General features: G+C 36.6%; 1 protein-coding gene across 1 annotated transcript in view; it reads right to left on the bottom strand.

Moving 5' to 3' along the window:
• Dph1 (diphthamide biosynthesis 1) overlaps positions 1-15,506 on the bottom strand; it is a 55,437-nt gene extending 39,931 nt beyond the window's left edge. The window contains exon 1 of the mRNA XM_090404675.1: positions 14,508-15,506. Coding sequence (XP_090260801.1) covers positions 14,508-15,271 — 764 coding nt within the window. The 5' untranslated portion in view covers positions 15,272-15,506. The remainder of the gene's footprint in view (positions 1-14,507) is intronic.
• Positions 15,507-17,961: the final 2,455 nt, after the last annotated feature.

Genomic DNA, 17,961 nt, shown 5'->3' on the forward strand with positions numbered 1-17,961 from the left:
TAACCACCGTAATAAACTTAGTATGAAAATCTGCAATAAAAAGACAAAGACAATGATAATAGTTAGAAACATTTAAAACATCAACTGTATCCTGAATGGTGAACAAGTTAAACATTTCAGCTGTTTAGGCACAATTTTTAGCGAACATGGCAAATTAAATACCGAAATAGACAATAGAATCAACAAAGCTGATTCTAGCTGAGTGGTTAGCGTATTTGCTCTCCAGCCAAAAGGCTGCAGGTTTGAATCCTGCCATGGACATGAATGCCTGTGAAAATACTAGTGGTGATGATCGGCGGTAGATGGCGTTGGTGTGAATGATGAAAGTAGTTGGTGGCTTGAATGGTGGAGACGAGAGTTGTGGGTAAGTGCCCTCCCTCAATGAATCTGGACTCACTGGAGGTGTCAAATAATAATTAGTAAAGCTAGTAAATAATATTTAGTAATAATCATTAAAGCTGATATGATAGGAAGTCAGCTGAATAAATTTATATGGAATAAGAATGAATTTAGTCAAAACATTAAATTAACTATATAATTCAGTGTTCAAACCAATTTTAACTGGTAGATATGAGAGCTGGGTTAGAAAAAAACACTTGATCAAAGTGTTTTTTTGATCTCATATCAAACCTCTGATATGAGACTTCTGAGAAAAATTAGTGGAGTCAACAGATGGCATCAATGACAGTACCATATTTAAAGTGAGGATATTAGGAAAGAACTCTCACCATTAGACTATTACACTTTTTATATAATCTTTATCAAGTAGCTTTATTTTATCCTCCTACATGTTTCGCCAATCTGTTTCTATTGGCATCCTCAGGGAATACAAACTAGTAAGCTAAAATGAAGGTTACAGACTAGGTTATAACCAATGGTTCTAAATCATACAAAAAATTGGTATTGTGCGTGACAATGTGTGTGTCTCGTTAACGTGATTTATTCGTAATGGCTCATGACGCAATTGTTATGAAAGTTCATTTCTTTGATGTTTAATGATCTGATAAAAGTTTTCCAAATTTCTGGTAAAATTAGACCTTGATTCTTGTTTAGGTTTTCAGTTTTACGGACGACTGTAGCTGCTTCTTTAAAGGTTCTTGAATGGTAGTTATCTTCTATGTATGGCATAAGGCTCTTATCCCACTCAATGTGATGGTTAGTAGAAGCAAAGTGGCATGAAAGGCCTGAAATGTCTTGTCTGTTATTTCTGACATATCCTATGTGTTCTTTCTTTCTCGTTTCAAAGCTTCTAGATGTCTGACCTACGTAACTAATACCACATGAGCAAGGTATATTACGTCCAATAGTTGATGGAATCTATTCTCCCACTTACCAACTATCTTGCCAAGATTTTACAACAACACATTCACTTCTCGGATACTTATATTAAAAACTCAAAACATTTTATAGATAAAATAAAAAACATCCCTATTTTTGAAGAGGATATACTAGCAAGCCTGGACATCACATCTCTGTTTACTAACATTCCAGTGGTTGAGGTCATCAACATCTTAGACAAATTGTTCCCAAGAGACATCGCTACTTTGTTCAGTCACTGTTTAACTTCTAACTATTTCATTTAGCAAAAAACGATCTACAAAGAACTCACTGGAACCCCCTCTCACCTCCTTGTGCTGACTTATTCATGGAAGATCTAGAGAAAAAAAATCTTAACCCAGATCTTTCCAAAACCGAAAATTTGGTACAGATATGTAGATGACATCTATATCATTTGGGATCATACTAAAGAAGAACTAATGAATTACCTCAACCAAATCAATAGTTTCCACAATACCATCAAATTCACATTAGAAATGGAAAAAGATAAAAAACTGCCATTCCTTGACATTTTAATAAAGAAACAATCCAATAATAGTATCAACCCATCTGTATACAGAAAACCTACAAATACTGGACGTTACCTCCATTTCAACTCAGCTCATCACATATCTCAGAAACTTAGCATTATCCATAGTCTCAAGAAAAGAGCTATGCAGTATACGACAGACAAGGATGACCTACTAATGGAATTAACCACAATATCTAGAGAATTTTCTTTAAATGGTTACCCAAAAAGACTCTATAACAAGATTCTATTTACTGATATACCACATCGACAACGTGATGACGTCCAATATATCAGTACAATTACGATTCCTTTTGTCAACAACCTTTCCAAAAAATTAGCTAACCTTTTAAAACCACATAGGATCAGAGTGGCATTCAAACCAATCAACACTATTCGGAAATTTTTAAGATCACCGAAAGATCCTCACCCATTCTACAAGTACTCTGGAGTATATAATATACCTTGCTCATGTGGTATTAGTTACGTAGGTCAGACATCTAGAAGCTTTGAAACGAGAAAGAACACATAGGATATGTCAGAAATAACAGACAAGACATTTCAGGCCTTTCATGCCACTTTGCCTCTACTAACCATCACATTGAGTGGGATAAGAGCCTTATGCCATACATAGAAGATAACTACCATTCAAGAACCTTTAAAGAAGCAGCTACAGTCGTCCGTAAAACTGAAAACCTAAACAAGAATCAAGGTCTAATTTTACCAGAAATTTGGAAAACTTTTATCAGATCATTAAACATCAAAGAAATGAACTTTCATAACAATTACGTCATGAGCCATTACGAATAAATCACGTTAACGAGACACGCACATTGTCACGCACAATACCAATTTTTTGTATGATTTAGAACCATCGGTTATAACCTAGTCTGTAACCTTCATTTTAGCTTACTAGTTTGTATTCCCTGAGGATGCCAATAGAAACAGATTGGCGAAACATGTAGGAGGATAAAATAAAGCTACTTGATAAAGATTATATAAAAAGTGTAATAGTCTTATGAATAATTGTCAAGAAAAAATTTAACATAACTCTCACCATTGTTAGCAGAGTAATCTCAGGTGATATTATCATTTAAATAGAATGGGAGAGGAAAGATTAACAAAACAAGTGTTCTTTGCCAAGTTAGTAGGGAAAAAAACCCAGAGGAAGACCAAGATGTAGATGGATTGATACAGTAAAAAGCACCTTAAAAGAGAAATATAAGATCTAATAATATTGAAGTCTTGACAGACAACAGATTAATTTGGAGGAAAATTATTGATCAGAAGTCAGTAATGGTGTAATTTTTTCATTTAGTACTATCATAATTAATAGTACCAGCCTGATTGGCTGAGTGGTTAGCGTATCCACTCTCTAGCCAAAAGGATGCGGGTTCAAATCCCACCATGGGCATGGATGTTTGTGATTGTCTGTGAAAATACTAGTGGTGGTGGTGGGCAGTAGATGGCATTGTTGTAGATGATGCTGTTTGCTGTAGTTGGTGGATTGAGTGTTGAAGACAGGAGTTGTAGAGTAGGTGCCCTCCTTCAATGACTCTTTGGATTCCTTGTGGGTGTCACATAATAATAATAATAATTATTATTATTATTATTATCCTGTACACCTGGTGAGGGTCTATATCAGGAATTTGATGATGATGACGATGATAAAAAGTAAAAAATAAAAAAATCACCGAATATCTTAATGTAAGAACTGGGCAGCTTCAATACAATGCAGAGTTATCATTATAATAATTACATCCTACAACTTTGTGACTCATATTCATAATTTCTTGTAAATATTTCATTGTAATTTTCATACAACAGTGTTGTTAGGTATGTTCTGATATATTCCCATGCAGTAATAAAAATGCAAAGTCTTGAGGTTTGGGACACATCGATGGGACGCTGCATAATCTATGGGAGGAATTAAACTGGAGGAAGTAGGAGAGACAAGAGATCTGGGTTTGAGGATTGATAGAAACCTGAAATTTAGGGGACATATTGCAAAGGTAGTGAAGGTAATGCAGAGGATTGCTGCTATAATGAGAAGGACAGTGACCTGCAGAGATAAAAGGGTTATCATTCCATTGTATAAGACTGATCAGACCACACTTAGACTATTGTTCTCAGATCTGGTCCCCAGGATTTGAAGGGGATAAATTAACTGTGGAAAGGGTACAGAGGCGGATAACAAAGACGGTTTCAGGACTGTACAATGTTAGTTATGAGGATCGGCTGAGGGAATGTGGACTGCAGAGTTTAGTAGATAGAAGGAGAGTTTTAGATAGAAGGAGAGATTTTAGATAGAGGTTTGACACTGGGGAGTTCTTTCGCTTGGTGGAACAGCAGGAAGGAATGATGATGGGGCCTTCCCTGGAAGTTACAAAAGGAAGCTGTGAGCAAGAGGGTGAGGAGTGGTTTCTTTGCATGGAGGGTGGTTGAACTGTGGAATGCACTGCCTGATAGAGTGGTGAGAGCGAGAACAGTCAATGAGTTCAAGGAGTGGTATGATAGACTTCATGTTTCCTAGGAAGGACCTCCCATGATGAGTCTTTTGACTTCATGGAGGCTTGAATAATAATAATAATAATTTTGTTAGTTATTTTAACTATTTACCTTAGTTTAGCATATTTTTATGCAATTTGACACAAAAAGGGGAGCTCCAAATTTTGAAAATTCATCCAGCTATGAGGAAAAAGGATTTTACCTTAATAATAGTGCTCCAATATGTATTCATATTATTATTATTATTCTGAACAGAACTCCATAGAAACAAAAGATTCATTGTGGGTGGTCCCACTCTTACATTCACCACTACACTCTCAGGCAATGAATTCCAATCACCCACCACACTCCATGCAAAAAAATCTACTCCTCATCCCCTTGCTCACACTGGTCTTATACAGTTTCCAGGGATAACCCCTTGTTCTTCTATCTCCAGATATTCTATGAAAAATGTAATCCGCGTTAATCTGGTAATTACCTCTTACCAACTTATACATCTCAATTATGTCTCCCGTCTTCCTTCTATCCACTAAGCTCAGTAATTTGCATCCTCTGATCTGTCATCATATTCCACATTCTAGAGACCAGAAAGCAACTTGGTCAGTTGTCTCTGAACCCTCTCCAACAATTCGTGAAAACCACGCAACCAAATCCGTGCACAGTAATCCATATGTGAACTGATCAAAGCCTTGTACAATGGAACATAACATCAGTGTTCTCCACATCATTACCATAATCTGTTGTGTTGTCCTCACAATTTTAGCAAAATGTCCATCAAATTTCAAGTCCGTGTCCACCATCACCCCCCCCCAGATGTTTCATCCCCTCTACTCTGCATACCATCTTTGCTTCCCTAATTTTAAAACCTCACACTTCGTTACATTACACCAAAATCCCCCCCCCCACGCATATATTCAGGCAGTCCATTTAAGTCCTTTTGCAAAGCTACATCTGATCTACTTCTCATAACTCTGCCCAACTATATGATATACTAATGTATATCACCATTTAATTAATTTAATTAAACCATTTGTTATTATTATTATTATTATTACATGATACCTCCAGGGAGTCCAAAGACTCATCGAGGAAGGGCACCCACTCTACGACTCTCCATCTCCACCACCAATTCTGTCTCAACCCACCAACTACAACAAACTGCAACTACACCAATGCTATCTACTGCACACCACCACCACTAGTAATTTCACAGACCATCACAAATAATGGCAGGATTTGAACCAGCAGCCTTTTGGTTGGAGAGCAGATAAGCTAACCACTCGGCCAATCAGGCTGATATTTCCAAATTAAACAACAATGAACGCAAAATAGACCTCTGGGGCACACCACTAGTGACTTTCCTCTTCAGGGATTTTCACTCCCTCATGCAGCCCATCTCCAATCTAACGCACTATTCTACTATCCAACCCTATCTGTTCCAATTCGACTATTAGTATGTCATGTGGCATTCTATCGAAAGCCTATGCAAAATCTAAATATACTACTGTATATGAATCCCCATTATCCAATTAATTTGTCACTTTGTTATAATAAATAAGCAGATTGCTAAAACACAATCTTCCATTAGTAAATCTATGCTGTCCATTAAAGAGAATTCTGTTACTGTCAACCAAGTTCTGAATCCTTGTCCTCACTAGCTTCTCGAACATCTTGATCACAACTCCAGACAAACTGTCTTATCACCCTCTTTCTGAAGCAGAAGAATTTTGGCATCTTTCCACTCCTTTGGAACTTGGGCAAATCTAAGACTCTTGTTAAAAAGGTAAAGTTTGTTTAACTACTGTTAACTTCATGAAATTCTCTCAACACATGCATGACAGATCATCAAGTCCCATGTTACAAACACAAGGATGGAATACTTTAATGAAAATACTTATTTAACACACTACTATATCCTCTTCAGTGTTCATCATTCTCAAATAATCATTTTTCCTTCTACTGGCCACATAGTGAAAAAATTCCCCCAGGATTTCTTTTAGCTTCATTTGCCAACTGGTGCTTATACTGCTGTTTTGCTATCCTTACCAAGCAAGTCACTTTCCTTGTTTATTTACTCTTTGTACTCCCCATGTAAGTGATAATTGCCACTCATCTTGTGCCATCTCTATCATGCCTTTTTCTTCCTGATTGCATGCTTCACTTCTTCAGTCATCCATTTTATGCCTACTTATTTAATCTCCTGACCTTTGGAATACACTCAGTCATTGCCTCTGCCATATACTTCCTGAGTGGAGACCACAATGATTTTCTTCTCAAGCAATTCATGCCATATATAGTGCCACATATAACCCTTTCTCACAAAAGTCTTGATATGGCTAGCCACTATCCAAGTGATAACTTCATGGTCACTTTCACCAACTGGAGGAAGTAAATGTGACACTTCATTTAATCAATATCTTCTGATAAATAATCAAATCCAAGACCCTCAATCCACATGTGGACTCTGTTATGTACTGCTTAAGATAGTTGTCCCTCAAAACCTAAAGAAATTCATTCTCCCTGGTTCCTGATGCTGCCTCCTCATTCCAGTCTATATTACCATAATTGAAATCACCCATAATGATCCCCCTTTTCTTATTAGTCATACCAATTTGCCTAAACATTTCCTTTTCACTGCCTTCCACATTACCATGTCTATAGCAACACCTACTAAACATTTCATCCTATCCACCACCACCTCACACCATACCGCTCCAAAACCACTGTCAGTATTTGCTCCTTGCATGTATTGGCAAAATGTTTGAAGTAACAGTCTAAAAATTTTTTTTTTTGGAATAGTTTATTTAATTTTTATTTAATTCCCAAAAGTTGATAAAATTGTGGCTGTCCCCTTCTTGCTGCAAAGTTGATGATTGTTTTCAGTTGGAAAATGAATTTCCTGATATGAGACCACCTTCCCACTAACAGAAGACCTGAAATGGCTTGAAAACGTTCCATGTTTTTTTTGTTTTTTTTTGATGTGGGATCTAATATCCCCTTAATTTAATTAATGTTTATATCACTGAAATGAAGCCTGGTGGCTCTTTATATTTAAGTAACTTAATGGGTGCACCTTTTTTGGACAACTCATATAGCAGAGTATATAAGTTCTTTTCGCCATACCCTTTGGTATTAATTTGGTCTAGCTACTCACTGATGAAGCCTCAAAAAAGGCTGAAACCGGTCTGGGTAGTGACCTCCCACCATAATGTAATAACAGCATACATTTCCTAGGAAATGTGTTTTTACATTATGGAAAATACCAAGAATAGCAATCAGAACTTTCCCCACCTTTGCAACGAGTTGCCCGTGTTTGTACTACGTTCTAGGACTACTTGCATTTAGCTCACGCTAGTATTCGCTGATACTTTTATAGTTTTTTATACTATATTCGGCATGAAACTCTCTGATTCCAATCTTAAGTTTCTTATTCGGTTTTAAAACAATGTGGGATCTAATATTCCCTTAATTTAATTAATGTTTATATCACTGAAATGAAGCCTGGTGGCTCTTTATATTTAAGTAACTTAATGGGTGCACCTTTTTGGACAACTCGTATAGCAGAGTATATAAGTTCTTTTTGCTATATCCTTTGGTAATAATTTGGTCTAGCTACTCACTGATGAAGCCTCAAAAAAGGGTGAAACCGGTCTGGGTAATGACCTCCCACCATAATGTAATAACAGCATACATTTCCTAGGAAATGTATTTTTACATTATGGAAAATATCAAGAATAGCGATCGGAACTTTCCCCACCTTTGCAACGAGTTGCCCGTGTTTGTACTACGTTCTAGGACTACTTGCATTTAGCTCACACTAGTATTCGCCGATACTTTTATAGTTTTTTATACTATATTCGGCATGAAACTCTCTGAATCCAATCTTTGAGTTTTTTTTTTTATTTGGTTTTAAAACAATGTGGGATTTAATATCCCCTTAATTTAATTAAAGTTCCATGTTTTGTTTTACGAGCAGGGTTTCCAGATTGTAAAAAATAAATTTAGCAAAATACCAAAAAATATATGAAATCAGTAAAAATAGAAAAAAAAAAAAAATCCTCAACTCATCCACATACCATAGGTTTACAAATAAACCTTTCATGGGAGGAATAACACATAAAAAAAAAAAAAATTAAAAAATTCATCAACGGAAGGGAGGAGAGAACAATGATCTGCTATATGACCATAGTCTGGAACCTAGCATGTCGTATGACTAGGGTACAATCAGGAACAACTACAGTGAAAATAACCGTGTTTGGTGAAAATCATCCTCCATACACATTCAAGTAAGCAAAGTATGCTGCACTTTATCTACTCTATACTATAAAATGATAAGCTGAAATTGGAAACAGATGTGACTTCGGCTTGAAACGGATGTAGGCTGCAACGTTTTTATGTAACGTTTTTGTCAAGTTATTTGAAACGTTTTGAAACTCAGGGGCTACCCTGAGTGTCGAGGCTTCAAAATTCAAGTCATCAGAATTCAAGGAGAACCGGCCTACCAGTCCAGAACACGGTGGGGGGGGGGCGCCGAAGGCATCAGAGCCCCCTAGTATATAATAAAGCCAGAAGTATGAGGTCTAAGAGGAAGGAGTTTTTTTCATTAGTAGATGCAGCCATGCCATAAGTTATAGGCATTAATGAGATTTAGCTCACAGCAGATGGTGTAATTATGAGGATAAAGAAAAAAGGATAAGATGAAAGGGTACTGATGATGATGATGATGACATACAAACTGCAGCCAAAAAAGAGTAAGAGATCAGGAATAAAGGTGTGTGTGGATGGCATTTCATTCGAGCAATCTGGTGCTAACAGGCTTCTACCTCACACCAGATTGCTTCAAATGAACTACAGTTGATGCTAGATATACACCACAAGGTGCAAGCACTGTAGAAAACATGCATCAGCAAATTAGCACAATCAGTGCAAGTTGATAATTGTCATGGGCTACTACAACTACGGAGATAGACTGGATAAAGGAAAGAATCACATAGCAGGAAGAAAATGGAATTTATTCACCTATTAAGAGATTAATTGCTTGTGCAGAATGTGATGGAGGGGAAGAGACATCTAAAATGTTGAAAACAGTTGGGTATATGACAACTGACCAAAAATACTCAAATATGGAAGTATAATAATATACATAATTCTGAAGCTTGGTTAGTAGCCAGAATTTCTAGATGATTTACACTCTACCCTTAGTATATATCTATAGGAAAATAAACCTAAACATGTAAATTAAAGAATTTCTTGTATTCCAGAATACTACCCACATTTGAGAAGAGAAGAGAAAATTGGGAAGAAGCAGCTATGTTCAGATCAAACAGATTCAAAACCAAATTTTTCTCTAAAACAGTCAAAATTTCATCAGAATATTTCTAAATCCAGGCCAATCTTCAGAACATCTTAACTAATGTAACAAATCAGCAATAAAAAATACAAAAACTATGAAATAGTTTAAGTTTTCCAAGTGCTTGCCTGATTCTCCTAACCTGCCATTTTTATTCTGTCACACTCTGCCAAGTTAATTTAGGCCTTCTGCTTTTCACTTCCAGAATCCATGTCAAAGCTACTGTTGGAATCTCTCTTAGCTGTTCATTCTCAGTAAATGTTCAATCCATTAATATTTGCATTTTTTTTATATATTTTGATATTGGCGAAGATTTGGATGGAGATATTCAGTTGTTTGCAGATGATGCAAAGTTGGGACGAACCATAAAGAGTAGTGAAGATGTTGTGGCCTTGCAAGAAGACTTGAATAAATTGAGTGATTGGGCAAGCAAATGGGGATATGAGTTCAATGTTGCAAAATGTAAGGTTTTAAAATTTGGAAAACAAAGATGGGATGCAGAATTTATGCTTGGTGAGAATATATTGTTGGAAGTAGAGGGTGTGCAAGAGGATCAGGGAAATGGGGAGGCTCAGGGTGGACAGGGATACACAGCGTGAGAAAGGTGGATGCTCCAAGAGGAGGTGAGAGCATGTGTAGGCAGGAAAGTAATGGGATGATCAGGGATCAAAAGGAAACAGATGGAATTGCAAAGGGTTCTAAAATGAAGAAGCAGAAAGGGAAATGGCCCCAGTCCAGCATGGAGAGTTCACATCGAGTGAGTGGTATCAGTGGAACTAGCTGTAGATCCAGAAATGAGTTGTTGTGTTTGTATACCAATGCTAGAAGTATAAGGAACAAGGCGGATGAAATGGTTGCACTAATTGCGTCTGTGCACCCAGAGATTGTCGGAATAAGTGAGACATGGTTAGATAAGGATGACATCCTGACAGGAATAGAGATGGAAAGGTATGATGTGTTTTGTGAGGATAGAAGGGGTAAAAAGGGAGGGGGAGTGCTATTGATGATAGAGAAAGAGTTATGTCCATACAAGGTAGAGATGCAAAAGGGAAATAGTGCCAGTGGTTTTGAGGCAGTATGGTGTGAGATAGAAGTGAATAGAATGGAATACTTAGTTGCATGTCATTATAGACCTGGTAATGTGGATGGTGGTGATAGTGAAATGTATAGTCAAATAAGCCAAGCAAATAAGAAAAGGGTGATCATTATGGGTGATTTTAATTATGGCAATATAGAGTGGAATGAAGAGATAGCAACTGGAAGTAAAGAAAATGAGTTTCTTGAGTTTTTGAGAGATAACTACCTCAGACAGTATGTAACAGAGGGCACAAGAGGATTAAGGGTCTTGGATTTGGTCATCTCATCGGAGGATGTAATTATCAATGAGGTATCAAATCATCCACCAATTGGTGAAAGTGACCATGAGGTGATTACTTGGGTGGTTGCCAGCAGTGCAAGGACCCCTGTGAAAAAAGGATATATGTGGAACTACAAGGGGAGTGATTATGAAGAGCTCAGGAGACAGCTTGCAGGTGTAGCATGGAATGAGGAGTTAGCTGGAAAAGAGATCAATGCAGCTTGGGGGATTTTCAAAAAATATTTAGTGGATGCAATGTCTAAATGTATACCACGGGTGAGAAGGTTAAATAAGGTAGGTGTGAGATGGATGAATAAAGAGATTAAGCATGCAATACAGAGAAATAGGGCATTGTGGAGACAGCATAAGAGAAGTGGAAGTAACCAATTTCATGAGGTCTACAAAGACCAGGCAAGGAGGGTGACTTGGTTGGTGAGAGTAGCTAAAGAGAGATATGAACAGCAGTTAGCTAATGAAGCTAAAAAGAATCCGAGGGAGTTCTTTTGATATGTAGCCAGCAAAAGAAAGAATGATTATGGAAGGATGACATTGATTGGAGGAAATGGTATAAAGACAGCTGTTGCAGAATGTGTGGTGGAGATACTTAATGAGCAGTTCATAAAGATCTTTCACTCTTGTGATTGTGACTTCATGGAGAGATTAAGAGCAGTTGATGATGGGGAGGAGAGACTGGCTGTAAGTGAGCAAGAGGTGTTTGGGGAGTTGAGTAAACTAGATGTAAATAAAGCTGTGGGACTTGATAATATATCACCGCGTATTCTGAAGGAATGTGCCAGAGAGTTGACACCTGCCTTGACATATTTTTTTAATACGAGTCTTGCACTTGGTCCCTAAAGAGTGGAAGGAGGGCAAGATTGTGCCACTCCATAAAGGAGGTGATCGAACTCAAGCATCAAACTATAGGCCTATCTGTGTGTCAGGTGTTGTGGTTAAGTTGTTGGAGAAGCTTGTGAGAACTAGGATCCAGAGTTGGGTTGACAACAATGGTATAATCTTTGATGGACAGCATGGATTTGCTGAAGAGAGGTCGTGTTTTAGTAATCTACTTACTTATTACAATAAAGTGACTGCTTCCTTGGACAGAGGAGAAGGATACAGTAATATACTTGGATTTCGCAAAAGCTTTTGATAGAGTACCTCATGATAAGTTGACAGTCAAACTAGAGCAGATGGGGTTGGATATTAGATTAGTGCATTGGATTGGAGACTGGCTATCTGATAGGTATCAACAAGTTGTGTATGGGGGTGCAATATCCAGGAAAAGGAAAGTCACTAGTGGAGTGCCTCAGGGATCTGTTTTAGGGCCATTACTATTTAACTTGTATATTAATGATATTGGCGAAGATTTGGATGGAGATATTCAGTTGTTTGCAGATGATGCAAAGTTGGGACGAACCATAAAGAGTATTGAAGATGTTGTGGCCTTGCAAACAGACTTGAATAAATTGAGTGATTAGGCAAGCAAATGGGGATGTGAGTTCAATGTTGCAAAATGTAAGGTTTTAAAATTTGGAAAACAAAGATGGGATGCAGAATTTATGCTTGGTGAGAATATATTGTTGGAAGTAGAGGAAATAAGAGATCTGGGAGTGATAGTGGATAAGGATCTAAAATTTAGGGGCCACATCGCCAAAATTGTGAAGACAACACAAAGACTTCTGGGAATGATGAGGAGGACACTGACATGTAGAAGTAGGGAGATTCTTGTTCCATTGTATAAGGCTTTGATTAGGCCACATGGACTATTGTGCCCAGATTTGATCACCTGGTTTTCAGAAGGATGAAGAGATGTTGAAAAGGGTCCAAAGGCGACTGACTAAGGTAGTTTCTGACCTCTGGAATGTCGAGTATGAGGAAAGATTGAAAAGATGTAATTTGCAGAGTCTAGTGGAGAGAAGGAAGAGGGGAGATATGATAGAGACCTACAAGTTGGTAAGGGGTTGTTATAGGATCAATGGTGGAGAAGTTCTACAGAGAATAGTGGGAGATCAGGGGAGAACCAGAGGTCATCCCTGGAAACTGTATAAAGAGGGTGTGAGTAGGCGAGTGAGAGGCAGGTTTTTTTCGTGCAGAGTTGTGAATGATTGGAATGCCTTGCCTGAGAGTGTGGTGTCTGCAAGGAGTTTGAATGTGTTTAAGACCCGGTATGATGAGATGTGTGTGAGATAAAAGGACCTCCTAGATGAGTCTTTGACTCCATGAGGTCTTGTTTAATAATAAATAATAATAATAATTTTATTTTACTGCTAATACTTTTTTGACCAGTCAATTTTATAATCATTGTTTGTTACATGACAGGATCAAAATATTTTTAAAGGTAACATTATATATGTTATTAATTTTTTTTTCCCCAACAGGTTATTGTTATTTTTTTCTCATGGTAACAAAAGTACTCTTAATGTATCTTCCACTGATATCTATCATGCAACATGTTACATATGTTATATAGTTTTGATGACAACTCAGTTATTATTAACACATAACTACTGTTCACTTACGTCAGATCTGTGCACACTTGAAATCACACATATGTAGATTCCATGCTGAAAGTTTTCAGGAACTGCACCTCTAAAATAGTTTATTTCACAAAAAAAAATATAATAGATTCTTTAACAACATCTGTGTTTGATCATGTTTTTTTTTTTCTGTTTCACTTAAGCTCCGTTTTGCTGCACAAATTTATTACTTAATTTTCTTTCTTTCCTTTCTTACTTAAAATCACTCCCATTAACTCAAAATCACCATGAACTTGAAAAACCCAGGCTACTAGCAAATCAACAGGTAAAGGTCAACAGAAAAGTAATCTGTTGATAATTATTTTTGAACGGCTGGTGGATCTAATCGTTAGGTTATATTTCATGGAGAAGATTATTCATAAAACAGAGGTACACAAAATGAAAGATGAACAGTAGAAGGCTCATTGCATTAGCAGCAACAATTGTAAGTGGATGCTGGACAGCTGATTTTGTCAATTACCTATTCTTCAGACAAACTCACATTTGAATGTGTGTAATCCTAAAAGTGCATTCCACAAATATTCAAACCTCATGTTTTTTTTTAATTTTTTTTTTTTAAACTTACCACATCACAGTAGTTGTATCCTACAGACATGGGGTTGTAGCATATGTAATCATAAGTGATCAGGTAGAGTAACTAATGCAGAAACTGCGGTATATTCATAGCATGTGTTCTCTAGTTAGGTATCAGTTTTGCAGATGGAAGAGCTGAAGAGAGAAAAGAATTTACTATCTTCTTTTGAGAATCAGTGACGGAATTATAGGTATTAAACAATTCTCCTGTTCACATTCATCATCTCGGAAATAATACTGATATTAATAATCAAAACATTAAATATTACCTATTAGAATCCAGCATAAAAGAATTAATTTAAAAAATCATATAATGTAAAAAATAAAATACATCACCTGTATGCTGGAAGTTTTGGATTAGAAATCATCACTGCTTCTAAATGAAATCGACCATCACCCAAGAAAATGACTACATCAGTGTCAATTTTTCCGGGTGCTGTACAACCCAAAACTTCGCCTGGAGAAAGGGGCTTACTCTGGGGAATCTTAATATGATAACCATCATTTCGTAACTCTTCGGATACTGTCTGAAGAGAAGAAATAAACTGGATAGTACTTATGATGGCAATAGACGTATGAGACGTAAAGTTGTGCCTTATAGTGTTTGCAAAATGCAGGTAATCAATTTTGATATCAGCGAAAACGTACAACATTTTAATATCGTTGGTAATATTTACCGGTACTAAACAACTGTGTCCATAATGTACCAAAAAATCAGCACCTAGAGAACGTGCGGTGAAGTCATCAACGCAACAAGCACCGTATGTTACATCTCCCATTATTATTATATCGACGTCCGAAAATTTTTCGAGTATATCAGCAATTGCCAATGCGAACATGAGTAATCCTTCTGGGAACTGCAGAGCAACACATTTCGCGTTATTCTGCTTTATACGCCACAAAGTCTTGGGAATTTCAAAATTGTAATTTGAAGGAAACACTTTAAGGGCTTCAATTAGCTGAGGACTGTTCAATATTGCCTGGGGAATCTGGTTTGCATGTTTTCGAGGAATTGAGCCATCCTTTTTCCGCTTTCCATCATATATTCGTCTGTCTGGATTAGCTTGAATCACCACTAAATTATCTTTTTTCTTTTCCATAGTACGCTCTTTTTTGTAAATCAAACAACTTGTAAAATGCGCATTTATTTATTTATTTATTTTGGAGCAGGGAGAATGTAATATGAAGAAACAAAACACTGCATGTCCGTACAACACACAAGTAATATAGTACCGCTGACTTTATTAGTGAGATAAAATGTGATTTTCATTAGAGATTACATATCAACTTAAGCAAGCTTCCATAATTATTTTATTCAACAATAACGACTTTCCTACAGACCGCACATATCAGAAATAAAAATAAACTGCTTTCCGATAAAGAAATTATGCCCACCACGCGGTACTACTACAGTATGATGTATACTCGCATGCTTGCAGGAAAAAAAAAAAAAAAAAGCGCCAAAATCCAAAACACGTGCTGAAAGTGGGGGGGGGAGGGGAAGGTTTCGAATCTGATGGCTTTAAGAATTCATTTATTATTGCAAACACAAAATTCTTTTTAAAGTTCAACATTAGTCTCGATTATAATGTATAAAACATTTAAATAGTGATAATTACAGTCATCTTTATGTGGATGTTCTCCCAAAAAACATGTATATCACTTCAGATGAGTTTTTTCTTGAACAATTCGTATCTTGTATTGTTTTCAATCCAATAAAAGAAATCTAAGTCTACTGCATATAAGTATTGGGGAGTATCAGAAAATGCATGAACTATATTTAAGGCGAAAGGGAGAAGAAATTCATATGGAATTATTATTACAACTTTATTCACACCTCCCAAGGAAAAAAGCCTTGTAACGGCAAGGGGATGCGTGCTTCAATGATGTTGAGAGCTATCCTGGCAATAGGTTAGCTACCAGCAGGTCAAACAGGTCTCAACTGAGGAGCCAATAGACGTCCAGCAAAATGGTATTTATTATTATTTATCACCTCCAGGGAGTCCAAAGACTCATCGAGGGAGGGCACCTACTCTACATCTATCCATCTCCGTCATCATCTACACCAGCGCCATCTATTGCCTACCACCACCACCACCACTGGTATTTCCACAGACAATCACAAACATTAAGGATTAATTCTCCACCAATTTTGGTCAGCTTTAATAAAAAATATACCTCAATCAGACCTCGGACATTATGAACGTGAACAACAGAACGTGGCATCATCCAGCATTGCTTAAACTCAGCACTGCTTTGAATCTGTATTCTGATTTTTAATTTTATGAATAGTCAGACGACTACAACTGTATAGTATGAACTATTACTAATAATTTCTCTTTTCTTTGTGTTTTAAATTTTAAATTACCTTTTACCCCTGAAGATGCAAGTCAAACGACTTACGAAACTTGTCGAGTGTTTTAATAGGTGCCAGCCAGGCTAGCACCTATTGAATAACATGGATTAGAAGTGCAATTTGGTGTCACTATTTCATCCACCATGGCCGGTAGAGAGGTTACACCCAGTTATGAAAAAACATGGTTTAAGAAAGCATATGCACATGATTTGGAAAGAAAAATTCCCAGACTCTGTAATAACAGAAGAAAGACTAATGTACGATAAAAAAATATACTTTTCAGGAAAATATTTGCTGAATTTGATTTGCAAGAGTTATTTAATAAATCAACTGTTCTAATAATAACAAACAATAGGAGGTAGCAGTATCTAACTTCGAAATTCAACTCAGTGATCATCAAGCTTACAACACATCTCAGAATATTTTGACAGAAACGCAGTAGAAAATGTAGATAGCCTTATTGAAACATATTAACTCCATATACGATCGTATAAGATACTACCATTAAGAACATTGCATCAATCTAGGCTAAAACAGCTCCTTTCAAATGCAAATAATGGGATAAAAACAATCACAACAAAAAAAAATCAGCTCATATACAGCACAGCTTTTATAATTACAGTGAAGCTTGGTTGCAAACTACAACCGAAGGTGAACCAATCTGCACGACGGAAAATCTGTTTGGAATGAATACTCAACAACCTTTGAGCTGATCTGAGCAAACTTAAAGGAGGACAGCTGAAAAATAAAGCATTAAAAAACAAGTTTTATAAATACATACAATTAATTTGACAGACAAAACAATTGCGGAAGTTACGGGAGAGCTAAAGCAAAATTATTGCGACTGCACAGAAAAGCAAATGATAAAAAGCAAGAATTCGCAAAGCAATATGTACAAAATATTCATTTTCTACGGAACCAACGTCACTTCTTTCAATCTCTGCAGGGAAATACAAATGTAAAGAATCATTCGCCGGATAAAGAAGAAACACATGAATTTTGAAAATCAGTCTGGGACAATCCTATTGAACATAATAACAATACCCATGGATTAACAAAATAGAATCATAAATGAAACAAAAACAAATGCAAAATGGCGTTATTTCTGAAAAAATGGTCACTACACAAAAACTAGAGCATACCAGGTAAAGAAGAATTACGTGGATTTTGGTTAAAGCATCTAACCAGTCTATATGGCCGACTCGTAGAACAATTTCATTTCTTGTTGCAGTAAAGCTCAGTCGAAGACTGGATGATATCTTGGTGCACATTTCTCTTCATGAAAGATAAGGATGGACCCAAGTAACTATCGTATCGTTCAATGCCTGCGAGCTATGCTTGAGCTGTTCACTGCAATCATAGCATTTTTTGTACCAGTACTTATCAGAGTTAACCGATTGAACAAAAGAGCAATTTTACAAAACCTAGAGGAAC

Source organism: Typopeltis vanoorti, chromosome 15, assembly GCF_054136105.1.
Source record: "Typopeltis vanoorti isolate ZY-2024b chromosome 15, IOZ_Tvanoo_1.0, whole genome shotgun sequence".
In the NCBI taxonomy this organism is placed as follows: Eukaryota; Metazoa; Arthropoda; class Arachnida; order Uropygi; family Thelyphonidae; genus Typopeltis; species Typopeltis vanoorti.